Raw genomic sequence first — 26,463 nt, 5'->3', positions numbered from 1 at the left:
AAGTATGTATACAAATGCACACTTGCACAGACATACAAGTACGAATACACTGGTCGGAATGTAGACAGACGCACACAGGGCCGGTGTGTGTTATTGAATGCATGCTCCATCAGTCACTGCACTACACAAGGAGCAACAGGGAGGTCCTGTGCACATTGTTGTTGCTGTGTCTAGTCCCTTGTTAGAGAATTGATGACACTGTCTTTGGAAAACAAACACGGCGGGAAGCTAAAAAGGTGGTCACTCACCACAGCTCTCTGACCCAGAGACACAGAGGCCATCGTAACATGTGAGCAGCGCTGCAGCGTCCCCCTTGGAATGTGCTCCAGTGTGTGTGTGTGTGTGTGTGTGTGTGTGTGTGTGTGCGTGCACACGCTCTTGTTTGTGTTTCTGTGATACCACAGCTGGAATGTGACTGTCTTGTGCCTGAATGTGTGCCTTTGTGTGTCTCGGTGTCAGCGTCCTGCAGCAGCAGTGATAACCAGCATGCAGAATGAAAACACTTTGATAAAGGAAACCTTGTTGGCACAACTCTTTTTTTTTTTGTCATATTTGTATTAGACTGCTAGATGCCAAAATAAATGTTCCACATATCAACGTCAAGGAAATAAAGAGACGGTTCTTGTGAATGCTCTGTGAATGTTTGGCTGAGTAATGCATTCATCTCGATGTGACATACTCTCCCTCTGGGCACTGTCTTGCCACAGGCTACTGCTGTCACTCCCCGCTCTGACTCACACTTCACTTCACAGTGCAGACCGTGGCCCCCGGGGCATCCTGGTATCGAACACACCAAAACCCTCCTCTGGGCCCCCGAGCCTTGTTCTGGGAGCTCAAATCCCATAATTGCAGGGCTGACAGTTATAGCTAACATACAAGAAACCCTCACCTGGTCGGAAAGAATGAAAACATCTACTGTCAAAGTGAAGCGAGGAGATGAGTGGGGGTGGTACCTGCTGTGGAGAAAGTGAGTAACCTTTGGGACACAACAGAGGGAGAAAACAGTAACTGGATGTTCTATAATAACTGGTTTTAGGATCAGCTTTGTAAAGTCAACTTTATATGGGATTATGAGGTGTAAATGATGCTTTAATAGTGGGTGTGGATTAATGGTTTATCTATCAGGCACAAGACATTATCCAACTAGCTGTAGATTTATGAGTTTAACTGATTTTTCACAACGTAGATTGTTCACCTCAGTGTGTTCCTGAACTGTAAAGCATTAACTGATCATTTTAATGATTTATTATTTATTCATGTATTCCACTATCAGTGAGTTTGAAGCAGCACGTTTGTGCCAGTTGAGTCAGTGGAACGAGATGTAAACACAACACTGGTTTATCTCTGTGTAAACTGTATAAACTGGTCCCCATTTGCTCACCTATAGTAGACGTCAACCACATCATAGTATTTATTTGAAATTGTTGGATTTATAGTAATCAAGGGAACAGAAAACACAACTGCTCAGTTCTTTTGTTCTGCGGCTTAGCCCCAAGTAGGAAGAAAAAAATGAACCTCTTTAACCACTAAGTTTTAAACTGTTTTCACAGGCTAGTTATTTACTTTGGATTTGGGCAGGTAGTGTACAGTTGCTTTATCAGAGCCTATTCACTGAAAACAAAGACTGTGATAATACATCATAATCTCTGTAACTTGTGCAATTTATTTTTGGTTATTGATGTTTTTACTTCTTTTTCTTTTCCTTATATCTTGTATTTATGTGGTTTGTGAAGGGGTCGATTGTATTTTGTATAAAAATAAAACCCCAAAACTATTAGATAATTGCAGTGATAAGACGGATCCAAGACAGTGACGTTGTAAACCTTATAAAAATCTAAACAATGAGCTGAGAGACACCAGAAAACTCCATAAACTGCAGAGAACTGCAGAGTCTGATGATTCATCACAATGAGACGTGACATGTTTCACATTGCGTGACATTATTTGACTGATTGTGAGTAAGAAATATGAATTACTGTTTAACTAACGTAGCTAAACAAACTTGGTCGGGGTCATGCAACGGCCTTGTTTTAATATGACAGAAACATTAGGAACAATCACAGTCTTAAAACAGATCCATAAACTATTAAAAAGCTCCTTGAGTCATGGTTTAAAACCCATAAAGATATGCTGCTTGGAATAATCATTTGTGGCTGATATAGTTTTCCAGTTTATTTACCAAGTTATAAATCAAAAAAAAAAGTTTAGAAGTTTAACTGCTGGACACACGATGTCTCCTGTTGACTGGAGGCTGTGAACAAGACGTATGTGTACACATGTAACACTGAGGTTTAACGTGAGAACAGAGAAACTTTGCCCCTTCACAAGATGAATGTGAAAAAAATAAACCTTCCAGTGTCAAACTGCGCACATAAATCATTCTGCTCAGTGAAAGTCAAACACGCAAATGACAAAACACTGAGCGGACCCCATTTATTTTTTGAGGTGTCATTTTTAGTAAGTATTAAACATCATTAAAGGTGTGAACTACAACTCATAAATCCTTTAAGAAACATGCATTCATTTATTAAATGAATAAGCTTTAATGCAATACACCATATGGAAAACTATACAAATTCAACAAAGTCAACAAAGGCAACAGCTTCATTACTGATTGAGTCTAATTAGGAGTAAATAGGACTTAACAGTAACTTACTTGTAATGAAAAACTGCCCATTTTATTATATTATTTTAGATTAAAGAAGTTTATTGTTACTGCCTCATTAGTTTATAATAAATATTTTACTGTTGTATCTAGATAAATTGCGGTAATTTAAACTACTTTATACTCTGTTGCTGCAATGCATATATTATAATGTGATCATATTTATCACTTAAACTGTGACTCAGTAACTATTGCGACAGTAACTATGGCTGCTGGATGCATGTGGTGCAGTAAAAGCTGCATTTTCCTGGAAAATGTAGTGGAGCTGCAAAGCTGCATAAAATGGAAATATCCAAGTCAAGTACCTCAAAAGTACTTGACTATGTACTTTATTAAGTAAATAAAGTACTGCACTGGGTAAATTTACTTAATCACATTTCACCAGCCTCCTGAAAGCCAAACTTTATAAACCATTGTGATCCCTGATTAGAAGTTGAGACTGTGTTAATGCACCCCTCCATTTCTCTGTTTAACCACATGACTAGTTTTAGCCATGCAACAGCCGCTTCTTCTTCACCAGACAGAAACATCCAGAGTGATCACTGAGGCCTCAAACACACTGAGCTCTGCCTCCAGTGCAGCTGAAAAGCTTTCTAACTCAGTCTTGCTCCTGGTGGATGGGGAGCAGGTTGAAGTGGCCTTCATTTATCAACTAGCCCTGCTCCTGCTGACAGCTGCAGGGGAAGAAACAGAGGAGCTGGAGGATTAAAGATACGGCTCAGCCAAAGCCCTCCAAACAGAACAGATAAAGATCCTTGCATTAATTTATCCACATAGCTTTATATAGAGAGTTAAATAGTGTGGGGGGGGCAAGCTTAGTAACTGTTCAGGCAGTGTTCAAACATGGTCATACATGGTGGGATGTGCGGCCCGACCTTCTGAAACAGAGCTTCCACTGTTAAGATGACACCATGCCAGATAATCAGCCTGTCTGTGAGTAACCTCACAATTATTATTTAACATAAATGATTATTCATATTGTTTTATATAAACAATTGTTTACATATAATGTAATGTAATATAATATAACGTAACATAGTATAATGTAGTATAAAGTCATATGATGTAATATAGTATAATGTAGTATAAAGTAATGTAATGCAATATAGTATAGTGTAATATAATATAAAGTAATAAAATGTAATATAAAGTCATATCATGTAATATAGTATAATAGAGTATAATGTAATATAGTAAAATGTAATACAATATAATGATATATAATATTATATAAAATAACATTATATAATTCAGTATAATTTAATATATTGTAATATAGTATGATGTAGTATAATGTAATGTTATATAATAAATTAATATTATATAAATTAATGTTAGGTAAGGTGATGTATGGAAGACAGAAAACTAAAGAAACTTCTTTAGCAGGGTTGTGGCACCATCTTGTGGCCAAATCTTTTATTGCTCTAAAATCCCCACCCACCGGCTTTCATTTGTCAGACTGTCAGTCAAGCTACACGTGACTTCATTGGTCGAATGCTCCTGCGCGTGCGTTTTCTTTAACTTTGACCTGACCGGGAGCAGCGCGGTGATTGGCTGAACACACACATCTGCATTTCTATTGGTGGATCCGCTCACGCCCACTTTGCCTCCTCTCGAACCCTCCCTGGAGGAGCAGCTCCTCTCTCGTCCCGGTCACTGCTCGTCCTCTGCCCGCTGCCCCGTCCACAGCCTCCGGTGAAACCAGCTCCAGTCATGTCGGTGTTCAGCGAGGTTCCTCAGGCCGCCCCCGTGGCCGTGTTCAAGCTTTCGCAGGATTTCAACAACGACCAGTGTCCGGACAAGGTGAACCTCGGAGTGGGAGGTGAGTCTGTGAACTGGGTCCTGGAGCAACCTGCCGTAGAGCTAATGCTGCACCAGCTGACGAAGCTGCGTCTCTATCAGTGTATTTATGTACTGTAGATAGTTGCACGTTTTATTGTGATAACAGTTGATACAAATTGTGTTAATGTGGAAGTATAACTCCATAACATTAAGATATAACTTTAAGTTTTAAAAACAGGTTATTTAGACACAGTCACAAAGTCTAACTGTATGAATCTATGGACATTCAGGTGTGTGTCAGTGTATTTGGTAAATCGTGCTGTTATTTGTCCAGAGTCAGAGAATGTGAAAGGGGACACACTTCACTGTAACACCTGTAACGTAGCATTTCTCCCATATTGTGGATAAGAAGTGTGCAACATGTATGTGTTCTATCTATCACTTGCAGTCGTACGCATGTTATCAACTGACAGGGAGATTGTGACGTGAACCATTAACTAGTTCATCAGACCCTGTTGATTGTAAATAAAATGGATCTGCCCATTCAAACCAGACCAGCTAATGTCTGATTGTTATGTAACAGTGTAATACACCCAGTGCACGCGTCTCTGATCCTCGCTGGTTTCCTCTCTCTCCCCCTCTGCACTTTAATGACCTGTTCTGTGTGGACTAGGCAGTCGATTGGATTACTGCTCCCTCACTGGAGCCAGAGCGAGCCACTGACAGGAGTTTAAATATGTGTGGATTAGTCCTGCTTCTCTTCCAAAGCAAGCAAATGACATATTTCTGTCCTCGGCACGACACGTTCCTGTGTTAGTCTCATTGGAAGAAGTAATCCTTGTTGCTTACATTGCAAAGGAACAGCCCGGCAGGACGAGGCTACCTGAGTCCCATGATTAGTTTGGTAGGCTGAGGCCTGGTAATCCCCTTTCTCTCTGTACAGTACTCTGCACTGCAGATGGTCGGTCGGCTCAGGGGAAACTGGGAAATGTAGGCCACTCAATATCTAGAGCTACATCTGTCATGCTGACCTGGTGGCTCACCGGGCAGAGCATGCACCACAGGTCCCCGGCCCTTCTACACGGCCTCTTTTAAATTGAATATAAAGGCAGGAAAAGTCATATTTAGAGCTGAATAAATCGTCCCTTACTGATAATTAGGTTTCTAGAAAATGAATCCGATCTTATTTTGCTGCTTTACTAATTGTGGAAATACTTCTATCAACCTCTTAGTATCAGGATTTGACACTTCTCTCTTTTTTATTTGACAAAGTAAATATCTGTGGGTTTTGAATACTTCACCTGAGGATTGACAATCTTGTGATCTGTAGCTATGTCACTATTTTACACTTCAGTCTGTGTGTAAAATAATAGTTGTAGGACCAGTTCTATTAGGTTGATAATTATTTTTTACAATAGATGAAAAATAAAGTCGCTGTGCCTGGAATCTATTAGTGAGCCGGTCTTTGTTCTTAGGGTATAAAGGTTATTGTGCTCTACAGTCGTTATCAGGTGTTGACTAGAGTTCAACTGGTTAATACAGATTCAGATAACACAGTTACATATGTGAGATGCTTCTTAAAATGTGAAAAGATCACTGTTGGCTGCACTGTTAAAAGTATAAAGTATATGTATCTTAACAGTTTGCCTTAATTTTTCCTTTCAGCCTACCGGACCGATGAGTGCAAGCCATGGGTTTTACCAGTAGTGAAAAAAGTGGAAAACATCATTGTGCAGGATGGAAACCTGAACCACGAGTACCTCCCCATTTTGGGCCTTCCTGAGTTCAGATCTGCAGCCTCCAAGATTGTACTGGGAGACGACAGTCCTGCCATCCAGGAGAACAGGGTTCGTGTGCTAAGAGACCACAAGATGTTATAGATTTGAATATATATTCACATTTAAACTGACTGTCTGTGTCCGTCACTGCCAGGTGGGAGCTGTCCAGTGTCTGGGCGGCACAGGTGCCCTGAAAATGGGTGCTGAGTTTCTCAGGCGTTTCCACAATGGAAACAACAACACCAAAACACCCGTCTATGTGTCCGCGCCTACCTGGGGTACATCCATGCAAACACAAACACACAGTGTAGCACAGAGTGGAAACTAACATTCCTAGAAAGTCTCCTTGTTCAAGGACTTTGATCTTTAGACTCACCACAGACTTTAGATTTAACATGTCAGCGCAGTGGTTTAATAATGGACATGGATTTTTAATCAGTTCAGATGTCAGAAACATTAACAAAACAATATTCAGCCTTGTATTCAGAGCAAACATAAACAGTCAAGTGAGAACGTTGTGATCATTGTTTCAGAAAATCATAATGCTGTGTTTGCCAATGCCGGCTTTGAGGACGTCCGTCCATACAAGTACTGGGATGCAGAGAAGAGGGGCCTGGATTTGTCAGGTTTCCTTGGTGACTTAGAGGTAAGAGGAGTGTGATAAGAACTCATGAAATTCTCTGTGGTTGAAATGAGTTCACAGCACCTCTTCCTCTTGTCTGTCTCCTACAGAGTTGTCCACCGCACTCTGTCTTTGTCCTGCACGCCTGTGCCCATAATCCAACTGGCACAGACCCCACACAGGAGCAGTGGATGCAGATCGCTGAAGTTATGATGGTATAATACACACACACACACACATACAATGTCTTCTCTCTTGTCTCACTACTAACACAAGTGTCAGGTTAAGCATCACTCACTGCTGATCACAGGCCGATGATCGTTTGATCTTTCATCGTGTTCTTTTTCCAGAGGAGGAAGCTGTTTGTGTTCTTTGACTCAGCTTATCAGGGATTCGCCTCCGGCAGCCTGGAGAAAGATGCCTGGGCGGTTCGCTACTTTGTCTCCATGGGCTTTGAAATGTTCTGCGCACAGTCGTTCTCCAAGAACTTTGGCCTTTACAGTGAGTGACCCGTGCATTGTGTTGTGTTGTGCATCATGTGCTTGTAAAAGTTTGATCAAGAGTGACATTCATTTTAGTGTTGTTAAACAGAATGACAGCTATGAAGTGCTTCATATGGCCTCATTTTAACTTCAGAATACAGGATAAGCCTGGAATTTAGATTATGGTGCAGAGAAAAACCCAGAAAACTATAGTTTATTTGTTTTTTCATGGTTGAACTTGAACACAGACGCCACAAGATACTGCTTGTTTGGCCACTTACAACAGAAACAGTTTACATGTTACTGAAGAGAAGGAATCGGGGGAAAAATAATAAAATTATATTCTTTTCACATTTAGCAAGTTGTGGATTGTCCAGAGGGGGAGCTGTTCAGTCACTGCAGTTTTACACAGGCCAACAGTTAGGAGCAGCAATTTAGACTCTAAACTACATGCAGATTAATCAATGTCGCCATCTACAGGTAAAGTACATGCTACTACATTGTTTTAAATGTGATGCGTTTGTCCCATCAGATGAGCGCGTGGGCAACCTGACCATCGTGGCTCGCGATGCAGACAACCTGAAGCGAGTTCTGTCCCAGATGGAGAAGATCGTCAGGACCACGTGGTCCAACCCACCGTCTCAGGGAGCGCGCATTGTTGCTGTCACATTAAACTCACCTGAGCTCTTCACTGAATGGTCAGCACAATGTATCACTAAAGAAGCAACACGTGTTAATGTAAAGTGTTTTCTGACGGGTACTGACTCGTTTCTGTGTCTTTGACTCCAGGAAGGACAATGTGAAGACCATGGCCGACAGGGTCTTGTTGATGAGGGCTCAGCTGAAAGCTAAGCTCCAGGCTTTGGGGACACCGGGGACGTGGGACCACATCACGGAGCAGATTGGCATGTTCAGCTTCACAGGCCTCAACAGTGAGTGCAAAGACCATTAAGACAGAAAACGTTTTTCTCTCTCACGCAACATCGGGACCACCACACACACACACACACACACACCTCGGCTGCAGCCCTTTCTATTCCCTATACATGTTGTTTAAATGTCAGTGGAAGTGAAAAGGTTATCAACAAATAACCCACATATTGCACGTCTCAGAAGTTGTATGGATTCATTGTGCACTTGCAGGAATTGAAGCATTAGTTCATAATGCAACACAAGATATTTTATACACAGAGATCTTGACAGGATCTGTAAACTATCACATTAATTATCAACAGATTATTAAATCTGCTTCTTTATGATGTTTTTTCCTGCAGCCAAACAAGTGGAATATATGGTGAAGGAGAAACACGTGTACTTAATGGCCAGCGGTCGCATCAACATGTGTGGTTTGACCAGCAAGAACATCAACTACGTGGCCGAGTCCATCCACGAGGCCGTCACTAAGGTCCAGTAGAAGACCACATTACCCACATTCCCCAGCACTTGGTCCCGAGCCGTCCTGATGCCAGGGACTGTGTTTGTGTCCGGCAGATTTCCTGGAGCAAACATCTCATTTGCACAAATATACAGACAGCTCATTGGCTCCGTATCCCTCTTCTCTTCAGTGTTTGTGCTAAGCTAGGCTAAACACACCCAGGACCTATGTCTCTGCTGAAAACAGAGAAGGTGGTTTAAATATTGATCCTCTCATCTATGAAAATATGGGAACTATTCCTTTAAATGATTATGTTCATTATTTCCCCCCCAGCTTCCTCTGTGTGTGTGTGTCACTTACTCACAGTGTGTTTTTTTTTTGTCCAGCCTGTTCTGTTCGGTTAGTGATGTGTCATTACTAGGACCTTCTGGAGGGTTAGTGCATCTGTGGCTGTGTTACAATTATCTCAGTGCTGACTCACCTGTCTAAAAATGTTGAATGTCATACTGTTGATTCATCCATTCCAAGTGTTAACCACACATTTCCAATCAGCATGCACAAATACCGTGCTTAAGTAACAATAAAACAGCCATTAGCTGTTAGCATGACCAAACTGCCACAATGTAGCTGTGATCAGGAAGCGTTTACCACCTCGGTCATGAAGGAAGTAGCTGGAGTACGTTTATTGCTCGATGAAATGTGAATAAGAGATGCTCAGGAAGACATTTTAACTTGAACTGTGAAATTTATTAATTATACTGTCCTCGACCCAAAGGGGCAACGCTAATTACCTCACTTCCAATCGTTCTTTAATGCAGTGTTTGTATTCCGTGGCATTGAACTGCTCTGAAAGTCATCTCGGTGTCTTCTGCTGCCGGTTGAACGTTGAGTTGTTGTTAGTTTGCACAGTGATCGTCTAAACTATTACGTAAGACTCCAGTCAATTGCATAAACACACTAATGATCAACCCGTTTGCTATTGTAGCACTGTGCATAGTCGACAATCTGCAGCAGTTGTTTAGAAAGTGACCTGAATCGGAAAATGTCCTCTTCAGAAGTTCAAATGACATTTTAACCACTCTAATAAAAACTGTTAATAGTGTTTGTATTGTTCTCATATATTTTGGAGTTGATGTGGATTTAAGGATATGGTTTGTATTCATGCAGCAGCTCTCACAAGCCTCTGTACAAATAATGTGAGTGACCCTAAAAAAACACACAATGTAGTTTGAAATAGACAAATATAAACAACAGAAACAAAAAGTACACAAACAGTAGTTCATTTAATTTATTAATAATTAATTTGTCCCTTGTGCCGGGCATATGCTCTCCCTCTTCATATCTTTGGGCGACTTATATAATTTTTTACATTACAAAATGGTTTATCCTGTACAAACAGTCCTTGCAGCTATGAATATAAATCTGTGTAAACCAACCAGCAAAATCTGTGAAAGCTGCGACAGTTTCTAAATCACACAAATCCTCCTGGCTCTGAGTCAGTGGTCACATCAGAAGACCTCAGCCTGTGTGTTCAGTGTATACAGACAGATCAATGTGAATAGCTTAGCAGTGCAGTCTCCTTTGTACTTCCACAGGCAGAATGAATTATATCGCTGAATGTCCCCAAACACCACCCGTGTGCGTGTGTGTTTGAAAGGAGGTGGTGGCTTGACGTCAGCGTGCGTCATATTGCTTTCCTCTTTCAAACGTACTTCTGTCAGTTCTCTGGAGCAGAGCACCTGCCAGGATTTCACAATGCAGATAAGCACAGTCCAACCTGTGCCGGTAGATTCCCCAGTTAGAAACAATCAAGTTATTTCTTTATTATGAAAGATCTAACCAATCAGGTTATTATTGCACTATTTCTTTTCTATAAGAATGGCTTTAAAGTTTCCCTCAGTGAGCAGCGTTCATGGCCTCCCCCGCCCTCCTCAGTTTGGACAGTACTTTTGACCTCACTTCCCCCTAAAGCCCCATAGCATAGACTGTATATAGAGATAGAAGTGATGGCGGCTCCCCAAAAGTGAAGCCAGAGAGTCCACAGAGTCTGCAGTATAGGTCAAAACTCCCTGCCTCCTCCGTGTTACTGGATGGGACATGGACCTAACGAAGAAGTCAAAGTACACGTCAAATACATTTTTCTCAAAGATGCTTTCTGTCATCTACGGCAGTTCTTATCACACTAGTGTATGTGCTCATTTTACCGGTATGTTGGGTTTTCATTACTTATTCGATATCATAAAAACAAGGTAATATTTTAGGACTCGAGTAAATGTATTGGTGGGACCTCGCTACCATGGCGCCATCAGACTCTGGCTCCAGATGGCATCTTTGGCACAAGATGGCAGCATTCGTATCTGAGACAACTTGGCTTCATTTCTGGATCGCAAGTGGAAACCTGTTATCTATCTTTATATACAGTCGATGGTTAGTAGTATCAGTTAAAACATTATTATTATTATAAAAAACACTTTTAATTGCAGCTCCGCTTTTTCTCAACTCTAAAAGTTGAGCCTCCAGTCTCTGTGGAGTTTATTTTAGTATCTACGGTTGTGTAAGATTTCACTATGTCACACACTGCACCTCTGTGGGGAGACATCAATGCAGATCGGTATCATCCTATTCATGCATCCTCTTATGTAAGCATGCACATGGAGAAAGACGGGTTTCTACAGGGCGAATATTCTAAGGTAAGAAGCAGCATTAACAAACATGCAAGTATAGCAACTACTCTTCTTCATCGTTTTGCACCCAAACCCCATAGCTTATTTTAAATAGAGTACACAGCTTAAAGACCCTGTGAGAGACGAACTGTACACAGAAAAGTGGCTAACGCAGTAGCTAATGGTAAGAAATGAAATTCTCTATCGGTGTGATGATGTGCCATTAAAAGAGAGGCTAATGATTTCTTTGAATTGTGGTAAGATGAAGAAAAAGGCGGAGACGTGAACACTGAGGCTGTGTCTATAAAACTACATCTGCAGAGAGAAAGGTGAGCTTTAAAGGGACGACAGACAGAAAACAGCAGGTAAATAAAAAAACACATATTGAAGTTAAGAGAGATTCATGTAAGTCATGATCTGTCCCTACAAGGGCTTCTAAAGTGATTCTTTGGACTTTCAGACTGACCCTTCTTATTTCCTGTTTTATTTTGATATCTTTTATCTTGTGTGATAATTGGATGTTTAACTTCCTGTCTTTGTCTATTTTCTCTCTCTTCAGATTTTCAGCCCCACCTGTGCCCAATTATCCCTTCCTCCCCTGTGTGTTTGAGCCTCAGCGCTCCGAGTCCTCTTTGTCAGTTTGTCTGCTCCGTTTTCCCCGGTGTTCCCTTGTGCTCCTCTTGTGCTCCTGTGAGTTTTCTGTTGGACCAGCTCCCTGCTCTGAGTTATTTCAGTCTATTCCAGCCCTTGTCGTCTTCCAGGCGTCTCATCTGTGTGCAAGAGTGTCTGCAGTTGGGTCCTGAAAACTTGAGTATGTGGTATTGCGGTGATGAATTCAAGCATTTTACAGTCTCTACATTGACTTATATTATTTATATATAGATATATATATATATATATTGCTATCTGAAATATTACTTTTAGTAATTCTGGCACTTGTATAAGAAATCAATTAAGAAGTTGTGTTTTTTTTCTGTTTCAGGATTGTGCATTCCTCTCAACACTTGGTCAGTGCACAAGGAAGTCTTTCAAGCTGTAATTCATGTATGGCTTTTTAAGAATAACTGTGTTCTTTTAACTGGGTGTAAAAAATTGTGCTCTTGTCGGGAGGCTGATGCGTGTGTCGGGCTGTGGTGGCAGTGGCAGCCTCGTGGCAGCGTTAGGACAGTTCCCTGTGCAAACAACATTTTCAGTATTTGGGAACTTCCCCATAGTGACACATTATTAATACTTGTGTATTCATTGTTCAAGTAAAAGCTCTAAAGACCATGATGAGCTTGATCTCCTTAAATTAAATTGCAAGCTATGAATCAGTTTCCGTAACACATACGTCTTGAATGGAGATGATTGAATGTGAACGTTATGAATAGAACAACCATTGAAAAGCTAACGTGGACACTGTTTGCCCCATTAACTACAAAACATTTGAGTAAAACCTGCTAGGATCTGTGCAGTCCAGAGTAAGGCTGGATAAATCCAATAAGTCCAAGTAATCATCAAGGGTGAGACGTCAGGCAGAGGTGGGACAGGGTGTGTGTCTGTGGGGACCTGAGAATTATCGGTGTCTACAGCAGAGAGGATAAGGATGGCTCAGTCTCCTGAGAGTCGAGGAGTGAGTCTACGGAGGAGCGGTTATTTACTGAGGTGGATGACGAGGAGGAAGATGTGGGCTTTGTCCCTCTTCCTCTGTGCCGCTGTGCTAGCTCGTCAACGGTGGTTTCTCCAAGCCCTCCTCCAAACTATAATCTCCTTCCCGAGACTTTTTCCTCCTTTTGTTACCTAGAAACGGAGAACATGCTGTAATTCAGGTCATCACAGGTTCAAATAGCTGCCGGAAACTGAAGCCAAGCAGTTTTCTCTCTTTATATTTGCTTTACTCTGAACTAAAGCCACTTTTTTTCAAACTACGTCAATACGATCCGCTGCACTAGATGTCCTTAGATGAATGAATAGAAATACATTAGTCACACCGTCTCCGAGCCAACAAGGACAGATGCTGGAGAATCTGCTCTGCATGTTTCGCAGCCGAGGGACGCGACACATAACCGGTTGCTAAGATACACCTGCTGCTGTTGCTATGCCCGACAGAAAAGTTTGGGCACATCTGACGGCATGTGTGTGGGCAGCAGCGTGCTGGCAATGCGTCAGTGTTGCGACAAATGTCTCACTCACTCAGTTTACGCAAGAGTTTCTTTCCGATCGTCTCCTCGGAGCTGGACAGAGACAGAGAGCTGATGAGAGGAGAGGTGGACGGCTGAGACTCCGTAGGCACATCTGAAAAGTGATAAGCAAGATGGAGGGGTTACAGCGGAAATGACAAAAACAGACCTATAGTGAAGTAGGTATAGAGCCCAGAAAGGTACATTTCACTGCAGGTGAGAAGTTGTCACAGCAATATATATATATATATATATATATATATATTAAAAAATATAGCACTCACCATCCTCTCCATAACTTTCTGGTCTGTCCTCGTGAATGTAGGGAATCTCATCCATGCGGAGGAACACGGTATCGTTGGGACTCCTCTGCCCATCAGATTTACTGCCTGTGAAGAGAGAATGAGACCAAATCAGCTGTAATCCAGCTGCAATAGCCACATAACAACAACTGGTTTCTAGCTCTGCCTATAGAGGGAGGTAGAGAGCTGACTGTTTATCAGTCCGTGTGAAATATTTCAGTTGTAAACAGTTATGGGTTAAAAATACGAGGTTTAAAATCCAATTAACGCTGGACTACAACCAATGGAGGAGGCTCAGCAGGTCAAGGACATTGGGCAAAGGACTGCCCCCAGCAGAACGTTCACTGCTGACTGAAATACAGAAGTGAGGGGGGAGCAGGCGGAGAGAAGACGACTTGCCTGCCCACAGAGGAGCAAAAAAAAGAAAGGGAAGTGAAACACACACACACACACACACATAATGTTAAATAAATTATGCTTTTAAGAAAATGCCTCAACTCGAACTGTGTTAACGGTCACAAACTCATTTCCTGGTCGACTCTGGTGCAGGTTATTCGGTGGTTAGGATCTCTGATTTACCCACATCTCCTGAAATGAGTGGTCACTTTATTTTCTCTCAAGGCTCAACAGCAACAGTAGAGAAAAATTTCACAAAACCTCTCCCGTGCACGGTTCAATTTGACAAACATCCCATAAGGTTTGAACAAGATTTTCTGTTGTCTCCCTGTTGCTCAATTAATCGATTAGGAAGAGATTTGATGATTGCGTTAGGCCTCGATTTGGTATCCTCCCCTGATGGAGTGACGGTTACGCAGGATTCCTCTTCACCTCCTTTCCTCATTTCACAAACCACACATGAGCAGCTGTTTGTATATCAGTGGCATCTTCCTATAAATACCTCAACTGATCTGCTCTCCATGTCATGCTCTCTTTCACCCCCTTTTTCTGATTTTATGCACACTGATTCATTGCACTGCACCTCACATGTGCCAGATCACGTTTATGAATTTCTGTTTTTGCTTTTTCCCGATGATTCTCTGAATGTGTCCAATATTTTTCGGTTATAGACTTATCCAATGTTTTTTATGGACAACGGGGAAGAACACAACTGTGTTGCTGAACTTCAAGTCCAGTGTTCACCACGACCTGACCTTTCTGACGAACCTCTTTCTAACTCTGACTTGACTCTGTATGTAGATGGGTCCTCTTCACGTGACCCTGTCTCTGGTACTAACTGTGTTGGTTTTTCTGTTTGTTCAGATAACGATGTTCTCCTCTCGAGTTCTCCTCCTCATCACCTCTCAGCCCAGACAGCATGGAAGTATGAAAATTGGCTACTGGTAAAACACTCACAGTCGACACTGACTCCAGATATGCATTCGGTGTAACTCATGATTTGGACGCCCTTTGGCACAACAGAAACTTCCTCACATCTTCAAATGTACTGCACATATACGTGCTACGGATGTGGTGTTTCGGGGGAATGCTGCTGCTAAATCTGTGGCTCGCCTACCACTTCTTCTTTCAAACAACAGGCTGAGAAACTCATTATTTCAAATCTCATGATAAATTTCCACGACAATAACCTGACACGTTTCCATCGACAACCAACAGAAACATCTGTCCAATGATTTTCCTTAATGTCACTAACACAAACGTACACAAAGTGGGTTGCATGTTACACTGAGTGTAAGACAGATGGTGTGTAGGAAATCCGTTAAGCCTCGAAACCAGTACTGATTGGTTGATGCCACATTTGCATCAGTTTTGTGTGAGTGAGCCACCGTCTGTGTTCAAGTTATAGATTCTTCCTTTGCAGAAATCTTAAATATAGTTGAAAACTATGAAAACTGCTATTTTTAACTTCTGTGCTATTTCTTATCCTATTTAATTATGTATACAAGAGCTAATCTTTTCGAACAGTGACCTGAGGGACGTCATCGTGTGTGAACTTTGATTAATTATTCAACATCTTCATTAATTTTCTCATGATTTTAATCTTCTGTTTTGAAAAGGTTGGTATTAGTCCTTGGTTCGGTGGCCCTGAGAGCTCAAAGCACTGCAACTTAAGAAAACACATATAAATACACAAAACACTTCACTTGTGAGTATTTGGCAGTGTTGTTAGAATTTGGTAGTAATGTAAGTATTTGACTGGTTTGCGAGTATTTACCAGTGTTGTGTACAATTTGGTTTGTGTGTTGCTGGTATTTGGTTGTGTTGTGAGTATTTGATAGTAATGTGAGTGTTTGGTAGTATATTGAGTATTTGGCTGTGTTGTATATTTTGGTTAGTATGTTGCTAGTATTTGCATTTTCCTTATGTCAAACATGCGTTGACAAATTGATGATGTTTTCTCCATTTAGGGTACAGATTTTTTTCTTAAACTTTTACATTATTTGGCGAACTTACAATTAGTGCATGGACCCGATGGCAGTTAGTTGGACACTACGGCATGCAGTTGGGGAAGACTGAGGATCGAACCGCCGACCTTTTGGTTGGAGGATGACCACTGTACCCCTCAACCACAGCTGCCCAACTTGTCGTCAGATCATAAATTTCTTTAGATCAATCATGTATTGGTCCTTTCAGACAGGTTCTTGGCCCTTGGCCCATGAATCTCTCCAATCAGTGTGTTTGATTCTTTGAGCCTCCTCTTTCTTCCTCTTCAACAGAAACCTCTACCAGCATGAATCGTAAAATTCCTATCGAGCCTCATGGAGCTGGATTATCATATACATGTCAGGGACTTGGTGTAGCTTGAAGGTTAAGTGCTGTACTGCTCCATAAGCAAAGGGCTTATGGAAATATGGAAAGTAAACTTTGAAGGATGATGCATCAGGCTGTTGATGAGCATTATTTTGTGTCAGTTTCTATCAGTAATTCTTATTAAATCCTATTAAGAGAAAACAGTTAGAATTTCATATGCATAGTTTATATAACCACCACACTGTTATTAAGCTTCTCTACTTACGCACGATACGGTTTCTTTCATTGAGCTGGGACGTGTTGCACAGGGTGCCGTGGGGATGGAGATGTGCAAGGCGAGCCAGCCCCATCCGAGTGTGCGTGTGTGTGAGGGGGAGGGCGATGCTGTGCGAGCGAGCCTCTGGGCCCGGCGGCCTCCCTTTGGCATCAGGATCCAACGGGTCCGGTGTCTGAGGGGAGCTGTCCATCCTGGAGGCCATCAGGGCGTTCTGGTAGTGGTTCCTGGTGATCTGTGGCGACACAGAAAGCAAATCTTCATCATCGGCATCCGGTCTGCACGTGCACGGCTGACTACAGTACACAATCGCAGTGGGCGTGGACGAGGAGGAAACCTGGACTCTAATAGTGAGAGGGGTGGAGACGTGAAGTGAGAGGGCACATCCGTCATTTGAGGCTAGAATATTCATGGTTCAAATGGAGCACAATTACCCGCAGTGATTAGAGGAAAGAGGGAGAGTGGAGGGAGGGCGAGAGAGAGAGAGAGAGAGAGACAGGATGTCTGCGTTCAGTCAGAAACTACGATTGAGACATTTCAAAGGGAAACGCTGCAGCAGAGGAAGACTTAGCATTTTGGGGAATTTTGAAGATTCAGCTGTGAGAGCTGCAGTTGTTTTTATTGGTGCTCTCAAATGTTCCCCCTCAGGAAGCAGGAAATGATACATTTAATTGTAGTGAGATTACCTCCACCAAGGTGGTCATGTATTCGTATGCATTATGGTTTGGGTTAGTTTGTTTAGTTGTTTGTTTGTAAAAATACGCAAAAATTACAAAACTGATTTCCATGACATTTTGTGGAGGCATAAAAATAAGATAAATCGTGTTTAGGAGACTGATATTTATGAGTGTGTGCAATTTGGTGCAGATCCAAATAAGAATCCTGATCCAGTGAATTGAAATGTGGTTTCATAAGGAGACTGTTGGGCCTTGGTGGAGATATCCACTGTACTGAGCATCATTCCAGTTATATACACAATGGCATGATGCTTTTTTCTGTGTGTGACCTTGATGATCTGCAGGTCCGTGAGCTGTCGAACGGAGTAGTCTGGTAAATAGAGTCCTCCTGTAGTGAGCTGACCCACGCTGCTTCCACTCAGTAATGAATCTGATTGGTTCAGACCACTGCAGCGGGAACTGTACCTGTGACCTGGACAGAGCAGAAGAGGAAAATAGTCTTGCAGTTCGGTTTGTCATTCATGCATCATTACTAATGCAAAATGCTCTTTCATTTTCTTTTTCCGTTCCAGTTTTCAGCTTACTATTAAAAAAACTCAAAGGCAACTCCGGTCTGAGAAACTCTTTATTTCACATCTCAGTATAGAAAGTATCTTTATGAAATGAGCATGATCATGTTACCGAAAACATTCAAACCACTTAGAAGTGTTTCTCCAAGGGTTCATAAAATGTAACTAAAATACTGTTTTCTCTAATTTCCCTTTTGATTCACACTAAAAATGTCCTATTTCAACACCAGCCGCTTATTGACAGACCCTCTCTCACATTGTTAACAATATAATCTCTTTCTGTATAGCATCGTGCTTTTAGAGACACAACAAATAAAAAAGAGAGAGGATGGTAAACTCTCAAATTCAGAGGCAAATATAGATTTCCAGCGAACAAACATAAAATTAGACCTACAGGACTTTCCATTCACCGAGCGCCAGCTGCTTGTTGTAAAGCAATGACTCAGAGAGAGAGATGCTGCTGAGGAGTAAATTCAGTATCCTGTAATGACACATGAAGGGATTTTTAATGGGGTCTTCCAATAGCTGTAAGTTCCCCCCCGAACATCACACATGAGAGGGGGAGAGAGAGAGAGAGAGAGACAGACTTTCTGCTTGCGCTGCAGTCTTAGCTGGATTTCATATAATCCTGTGCAGGTCATGTCCTTCCACTGGGAAATTCTCTGAAATCACTTCTTTTAATTACTTACTTCCCACGGCTGCTGCTGCTGCTGCTGCTGCAGAGTGATGCTGCACAAACACAGGCTGGGATTCAGACTGTAAAAACAGGTCCAGCAACCTGCACTGCATTAGCTTTATGAGCAGATCTCTCCCTGTTATTGTCGTCATCATCACCATCATGCTCAATGTGAGTGCCCCAGAATTATTGAGCCATATCGCTTCATGTGCACGCTTACTTACCGATAGGCAGTGGTGGGATGAGTGCTGGCATGCCGTAATATGAAAAAGCTCCATTTTCAAAGCGGAGAGCCTCCTTTCCGATCTCCACCTCCACCCGCCCCTGCAACATTAACAAGGCCATTTACACATAAAGGTCTGGGCCTCATGGTGTGAGTTCTGAATTGATTACTCGTCTAATGGAGCTTCCCATGCAGGACATAACAACACATAATAATTATAACAAAACCAAACACAGCTTCACACCCTTTTTTGTCGGTTTACCTGCAGGATGAGGACAAAGTAGTCGACGGGTTTGTTTCTCTGGAAGAGGTAGTGTTGAGGAGCGTGCTTGTTCTTGGGGTCGAACTTGAGCTCCTGCACAACGCTGGGATGTTTAATGAGACGCAGCAAGATCTTCTCTGACAGGTGACACGGCCTAAAGGGCTCCACCTCTGCAAGACGGATTCATGTAGACACACGAGTGCACACGCACACAAAAACAAGACTCAGAGAAAGAACACCGAGGTCCCTGTTATGGTTCCTTAGCCCTGTTCTATCCTGTGATCCAATGTTCACATATAATCTGCACACAATACACACACACACGTGCATGAACACACACATGAAACGCTACCTGTGGCCAAGAAGCGGTGGGTTGCGAGCAGCAGCTGCGGCGAGACCTTCACCTTCAGCTCATTTTCTGCCAGTTTGAAGATGGAGAAATCCTGTGGTTTCCTCTCCTGGGTGGACACTCGTCTTTTGTTCCGATTATCAGCTGTGAACGCACAAATGCTCTGTGAACAGCTGATTGAGGGAAAAGTGCTTCTCTTTCATTCATTTGGTTTATGAGATAATCCAAATAAATACAGTTTTCTCATGCACTACAAGGAATTAGCATTGACTTTGACGTCTCACTGACCTTATTAGTTGATGCAGCTTTTTACGCGTCATGCTAACTAACACCACAGATGGAGAGGATTTCTCTCGGTAATTTTATTTACGGATACAGATCGCGTGAGATTATCCTGCGCAGTGGAAACACACCTCTCATTGATAAACAGACTTGTTCTCTACAGAGGAGGAGTATTAATACATGATATAGTATTAAATGCATCAAAGCTGCAGCCAGAACAGCTGGTGGTATAAATGCCTGAAGTGCAAAGTCTGGAGAGATGAGCTCCCCCTTTGCTCTAAATACATATATACACACACACATAATTATGCACGTGCAGACACACACACACACACACAATAGAAGGGTTTGTGCAACCACACACGTGCACGTATGACAGAGGCCGCTCCGCACAATCTGCATGTAATTAAAACTGCAGCACACAATAGAGCAATATGTCCCTTTCTTCTGAGAGCAGGTTTTTTTTTTAGAAGCATATAATTCAAAGTTAATAAAAAGCATATTATATAAGTTTTTTCCCACGATGTAAATAGTGAAATTCAAAGTGTGGAGCAGATTGGATGTGAAATGATATTGGCATTTGAGTTCCGCTCAGTGGAGAGCCTTTCCTTCCAGCCAATTAAAGATGAGCGGATTATGGTGATTATCTGTGAGACTGGGACATTTATTCACATGATTTAATTATGCATTAGGAAGGAACAGCAGGGGTGGGATGGAGGGATCAATAGTTTAATTAGAAACAGAAGAGAAGAAAGACTTTAAATTCCAATGTACTAATTCTACTATAACATCCCTTATAATGAGCGTGTAAATATTCTGTTGAATTGAAACATTTCCTCGTGATGTTTCGGACCCAGAGCTGAACAAACTCAATCAGCGGCTGTGACGAACCGAGGGAAAATCTATTCAGCATGGGAGCTGGAAAAAAAAGAAATTGATTCATAGCTAATGCAACGGTGGCTTTTAAAACCTCACAGCTTCATAATCAGCATGTTTACACTGTGTACGTACTGAACAGGTCCGTCTCGTCCACGATCTCAGACTTGATGATTTCCTCGATGACGTCCTCTAGCGTGACGATGCCGATCATCTCGTAGAAGGGGTCTCCCTCGCCCTCGCTGTTCACCCTCTGCACCACGGCCAGGTGGGATTTACCTGCGCGACAAAGCAGAGAGGGTGAGTTCAAGTGTTTTCAAAACGCCAGCCCGGTGTTAATCACCGGGTGGAGACGCAGAGGCGACGTCAGAGGATTAATAAAAAATAATACGACTCAACAGCCTCCAACTGGAACTGTGCAGTCAAGATGAAAATCAGCATTAATACACCAACAGGAGCTGACGAGCTGTAAACACAGGAGAGGTCTGTCTCTGGGCTTCAATATGTAATTATTTTCCATGTGTGTGTATGTGTGTGTGTGTGTGTGGGAGACTCAGACGAAAAAGTAAGTGGACATTGGGGGATTAGTCTGGAGACACTTTGACAGTTTGGGAGTCTTGGCCCATTATGTAAACGCTGCGATTACACAATCAGTCTGGGGATGCCTGCATCTGCTGACTACCCTGCCCGTGCTGCTGCCAGCTCTGCAACGACACATACTGTACACGCATGCCACACACACACACACACCACTCTTTACACATCCATGAGCTGACCCTGTTCCCACTCAAGTCAGCGTTTGGGTGAACATGACGAGCCTGCCAGATACGGTGACACACAACTCGCCAGCAGCGTCTGTGGAACGAGACGATAAAGCTATTGTGACAGGAAATCAACGACGCCACCAAACACCACAGGAAAACCGGAACAATGGCCGAGACCATTTCACTTTCTGAAGCAGGAACTGGCTGTGTTGCATGTAGGTGTATTTTCGGCCCATAGAATTTCTTTTTTTTATGTCAACTATTATGCATTAAGATTTGTTAAATTAAATTCTTGCTTTGTTATCACAGCACGGCTTTCCTTACATCACTGCCTCGATGACCAAATAAGTTATCTAACCAAATGTATGATGTCACCAGGACGCAGATTTCAGCAGAAACACATAAACCGTCTCCGTCCTCCCTTCGAACAAAATCAGCGGCTCATATGAGATCGGCCGATTTAGGGGGGGATCACCGCCAAGGGATAAAATGGATCAAATGCTTTAATCCACTGCAACAAGGGGAGGGGAAAAAATCCTGATTGACTGACCGACAGGCAGCCGTCTCCAAACATGAGACTGTGGCTGTGGGAGATTGGCTGAGGTGGACGGGGTTTTTTCTCCGGTCAGCTTGTCTGAAGAGCTCAGGTGAGTCAGAGGTGGACGTGCCCTCAGCTGCTACTGTGCCCGGGCACTGCATTACATCATTTGTATGTTACATAACACTCTTCCAGAAGAGGACACACACACACACACACACTCACAACAGACTCAGACGCAGACACACGCACACTCACTTAACAGACTCACACATGCAGACACACAGGCCCAGGGCGAAAGTGGGTCGGCCATGGATGTTCCTTTTTCAAATGTCTCCGCTCCCCCACTTTCCCAGGCTCCTCCAGTTCATGTTTGAGCTCCATGTGTTTGTTTTAGATCAGTCACAATATACGTGCATATGATTGTGTTTATTTGCCGTCTGTGTTTTCTGCATATTTGCAGCCATATCGTACATACAGTACCCTACGCTGGATTCATGCATTGTTTATATCACTGCAGCAGCTTTTTTCATGCAAACATTTAGTCTGTAAAATGATATTGGCTGCCATATACAATGGGCATAAAAGCATTGGATTTGTGTATTCCTTAATGTATACATTTTTTTTAAGTGGAGTTGTATTTTTTAGGATTTCTTTCTTTCTTCAACGTTATGAGAGATATTTTTTTTACTTTTTCACCAATTTCTGGGAGAATAATTCATGGATCCTGATGCTTGGTTAGGGTGATGATATCTTTATGTGTTAGTATGTGTGTGTAATTCAAGGGGATTGTTGCCCCTGGGCAGAGGTATGTGCTGAACCTAGAGCCATTCCAGTGTTTTCAAGGGTGTTTTGTTTGTTAGTTAGCTGGATTATGCAAAAACTACTCAACCGATTTCCATGAAACTTTGTGCAGGGTTGGGGTATGAACCAAGAAAGAACTCATTAAATTTGGAGCACATCTTGATAAATGGGCAGATCCAGGCTTCTTTTTTTCTACTTTCTTAAACATAGTGAGATTGGGTGTTGGCCTTTGTTTGCTGGTTGCTTTGTTTCTTTGTTAGTTAGCAGGATTACGCAAAAACTACTGAACGAATTCCCACGAAACCCGATGGAAGGAAGTGTTATGGATAAGGAAAGAGCCCATTTCACTTTGGTGCGGTGCTGGATCAAGGGGCGGATGCAGGAAGTGTGTTTTATCACTTTCAGTTATGAGTTTGTGTAATTTGGTGCAGATTGATTGAATTTAACAGAACTTTGGGGTCTTGGCGGAGGTGAGTGCCATTCCAGTAAATAATTCTTCAAATAAATTTAACCAAGCATGACTTTTACTTGTATTGGAAAGTTTTTGTTGTGGTGTATTACTTTAACCACTTTTACTTAAGAAAATGATGGAATGTCTCATCCTAATAAATGTTGCACCAGATTTAGTTTACTCATAAAACATCAAAGCATAAGTGCATAAATTAGAGAGCATAGCTTGCCATATATAATTTCCCACTGCACAGCATGTTCACAGTTACTGGTGACATTTCCATCCTCTGCTCTAACACTGACCTCACCCCTGGCCCTCACCCTTCTCAGTGAGGCATCCTCACAGCTTCCAGCCATGGCTTCCTGGGCAGCAGGAGCCTTTAATCCATGAGAGCCAAGTGGAGAGCAAGGGAAAAAGGTCGGAGCTGAATTTTTTATGGATCTCTCTGCAGGCTTGGATGGCAGCGACCCACAGAGAGGAAGGATGTTCAAAGTCCCCGCAGGCTGACAATTAGGTGCCCACAAATAATCTAAAAGTGACGGCTGACGCGACCTTTCCCCCCTTTATTTTCAAAACCTGAGCTGATGGACCACAAAGCTATCAGTCGCAATGCTGGACAATTTGATGACCCCCTGAGCTGTGAGTGGTAATCCAACTCATGATCCAGCCTCATGTGTGCCATCTTTCACACTGTGATTGGAGAAACGCTGAAATGTATCGGGCCTCCTTTGTCAATGAAACAGATTCACATCTTAATCCCCCACAGCATCGACCAATGTCAATGAAATCCTTACGTAACCTTTGATCCAGCAGCTCCAGTGTGTCGCAGTATGTCTCCACTTTACCACGTGGAGCTGTCAGAGGAGCAGTTTGAGCTGCTTCATACAGAGCATGAATTCAGAATCCCACTCAATGTTATCATGCAGACTGAATGGAGTCCCCGGGGAGAGCAACACTTTCGGCTCAGTAGTGAACAGATGCTATCATGTGTATGAGAGACAGTTACACTGTGAACGCACTTATCGGCAGCGATGCTTATCACAGTAAACCAGTGGTGTTCTCCGTCTGCTGAAGGCAAACTCAGCCGCTGGAATAAGGAAAGGAGTGATGGGGGTTAGATGAAGTTCACAGAGTTGTTGTCCTGGGAAAATTACTTTCACTACATAAATTCTTGAGCTGGCCTAACCCCATCCTGCTCCATGGCAGCCTCTAACCTCTGCTTGAACCACGCTCACTGTGTGACACTATATCAGATTTCACATAATGGTTCTCAGAGGTTTAGGCCCACTGTGTGTCAGTGGAGGGATGGCTTCTCCTCTGAAGTCTTCAAAAGACTCTGAGGAGGAAACCTTGGGCCTGTGCCATATCACGTGACACCTCATTGACTCAGTTTATCAGAAGTCAAGAAAGGAAAGGGACTCACCTCTTTTGAATTCCTCCAGCATCACATCCAGCTTGGTGTCGTTGAACACGCAGTGCATGGGGTGCTTGTAGAACTGGTTGATGGTTTTCAGAGGGGTGCAGTCGTCGGGGTCCACGAAGGCCAAGTCTTTCACAAACAGGATGTCCACAATGTTGGACCTGTCGTTCTCGTAGACCGGGATCCGCGTGAAGCCGCTCTGCATCACGTCAGACATGGTGCAGAAGTCCAGCACGGCGTCCGAAGACAGCATGTAGCAGTCGGACAGCGGCGTCAGCACGTCCTCCACCGTTTTGGTCCTCAACTCCAGCGCTCCCTGGATGATGTTGAGCTCTTCCTTGACCAGGTCGTGGTACGGGTCCGTGACGCGCAGCATGGCCACCAGCTTCTCCCTGGTGTAGAAGCTGCTGATCTCTTGGTGCAGCATGATGTCCAGGATCTTGGAGACCGGGTAGGCGATGGGGAAGAACAGCAGCATCAGCAGACGAGTCGCGCAGAGGGTCTTGGAGGCGATGGCGAGGCTGTGCCTGGACGCTAAGGAGTGAGGTAAAATCTCACCAATGAAGAAGATCCCCAAAGTGCAGAAGGTAGTTGAGAGAGCAGTCATTCCTAAAATCTGGCACATCCACACCACAAAGCACGTGTTTGTGAGCACGTTGCCCAGCACCACAGTGCAAAGGATGTAGTTACCATGTTTACGCACTGACTCTATTTTCCGCGCGTATTTCTGCTCCTTCTCTGTGCCACTGTTCTGCAGGACCCGCAGCTCCACGGGGTCCAGAGCCAGCATGCTGATGTTCAGACCGCTGCAGAGTGCTGACAGCGCCAGCAGGAGCACCGAGACACCCGCCTGGAGCCAAACATCTGCATCTGGAGGTCTCTCCACCACCGCCAACCAGTAGTCCTTGGTGCTGAAATGTTCCCATTTCACTCCATCGAAGGCGCACATGGAGTAGTATTTGATCACATCGCCTCTGCGCAGGTCTTTAGCGAGCAGCTCCACCAAAACTGAGTTGTGACTTAATGTGGATCTGAAGGAACCCAGCAGCTCGATATCAGAGCTCCGGGCATTCTCCTCCTCACACGGGTTACCTCTGGTGCGCAGCTTCCTCTCCGCGTCCGCGCTGCTGTCCCCGCCTGGCTCCTCGATAAACGCGATCCACGGAGCTGCGGGCGCGCCGTCGGGTCTGCCGGTGATGTTCAGGCTGTTGGGATGCTCCGCGGATGCTGCAGAGTAGTAAACCCTCAGCATGAAGCGGGTGCCCTCGGTCGCCCTCAGCATCCCGTCCTGCACGGACAGCTCTCCGACCTGGGTGTCCTCCGGCCGGACGCCGAGCAGCGCTTGCGTCGGGGCCGGCGGAGAGGAGAGGGTGACGGCGAGGAAGAAGATGGAGAGACGGCGCGGATGCAGGATGCGGCGGAGAGCATCCGCAGCATCCGCAGCCATCATGCTGAATGAACCAGTGAAGGACGCGGGAGAAGTGGGTCACGTGGTCTGCGGATGGGATAGATGGAGCAGCTGGGTGGCCATATCCATGAAGAAGAGTGGGTAAGATACAGAGAGAGAGGGGGGTGTATCAGAGTCTTTAAAAAAAACATGACATTAGTGACGTAGCTCTCTTATTTGCTTTCTGCCAGTCTCTAAAAATAGAAAGCAGGAAATGCCCAATCATAAATGATTAATGTGATACATCCGGGATCAAACCCCCAACAACTATAGTCAACTATTAAACTCATGGTTCTCAAAAATCTAAACTAATA

At 43.3% G+C, this 26,463-nt stretch overlaps 2 protein-coding genes across 2 annotated transcripts; one reads left to right on the top strand and one right to left on the bottom strand.

Moving 5' to 3' along the window:
* Positions 1-4,284: 4,284 nt before the first annotated feature.
* Positions 4,285-9,806, top strand: got1 (glutamic-oxaloacetic transaminase 1, soluble). Its single transcript, XM_035173351.2, has 9 exons — positions 4,285-4,487; positions 6,113-6,294; positions 6,380-6,503; positions 6,759-6,871; positions 6,958-7,062; positions 7,198-7,348; positions 7,862-8,027; positions 8,119-8,261; positions 8,604-9,806. The coding sequence occupies exons 1-9, from the start codon at positions 4,379-4,381 to the stop codon at positions 8,741-8,743; spliced, it is 1,233 nt and encodes a 410-aa protein (XP_035029242.1). The 5' UTR covers positions 4,285-4,378; the 3' UTR covers positions 8,744-9,806.
* Positions 9,807-9,968: 162 nt separating this feature from the next.
* On the bottom strand, positions 9,969-26,237 carry LOC118119401 (metal transporter CNNM1). The gene is made up of 10 exons (XM_035173349.2): positions 24,706-26,237; positions 20,861-21,004; positions 19,571-19,711; positions 19,219-19,388; positions 18,958-19,057; positions 17,818-17,960; positions 16,803-17,046; positions 13,811-13,915; positions 13,540-13,641; positions 9,969-13,146 (listed from the first exon to the last, which is right to left on the bottom strand). Exons 1-10 carry the CDS (start codon positions 26,150-26,152, stop codon positions 13,067-13,069), a joined length of 2,676 nt encoding a protein of 891 aa, XP_035029240.1. The 5' UTR covers positions 26,153-26,237; the 3' UTR covers positions 9,969-13,066.
* Positions 26,238-26,463: the final 226 nt, after the last annotated feature.

The sequence above is a fragment of the Hippoglossus stenolepis genome, chromosome 12 (assembly GCF_022539355.2).
Source record: "Hippoglossus stenolepis isolate QCI-W04-F060 chromosome 12, HSTE1.2, whole genome shotgun sequence".
Taxonomy (NCBI): Eukaryota; Metazoa; Chordata; class Actinopteri; order Pleuronectiformes; family Pleuronectidae; genus Hippoglossus; species Hippoglossus stenolepis.
Note: the sequence above shows the minus strand (reverse complement) of the source record. Positions and strands in the feature narration are given on the sequence as shown.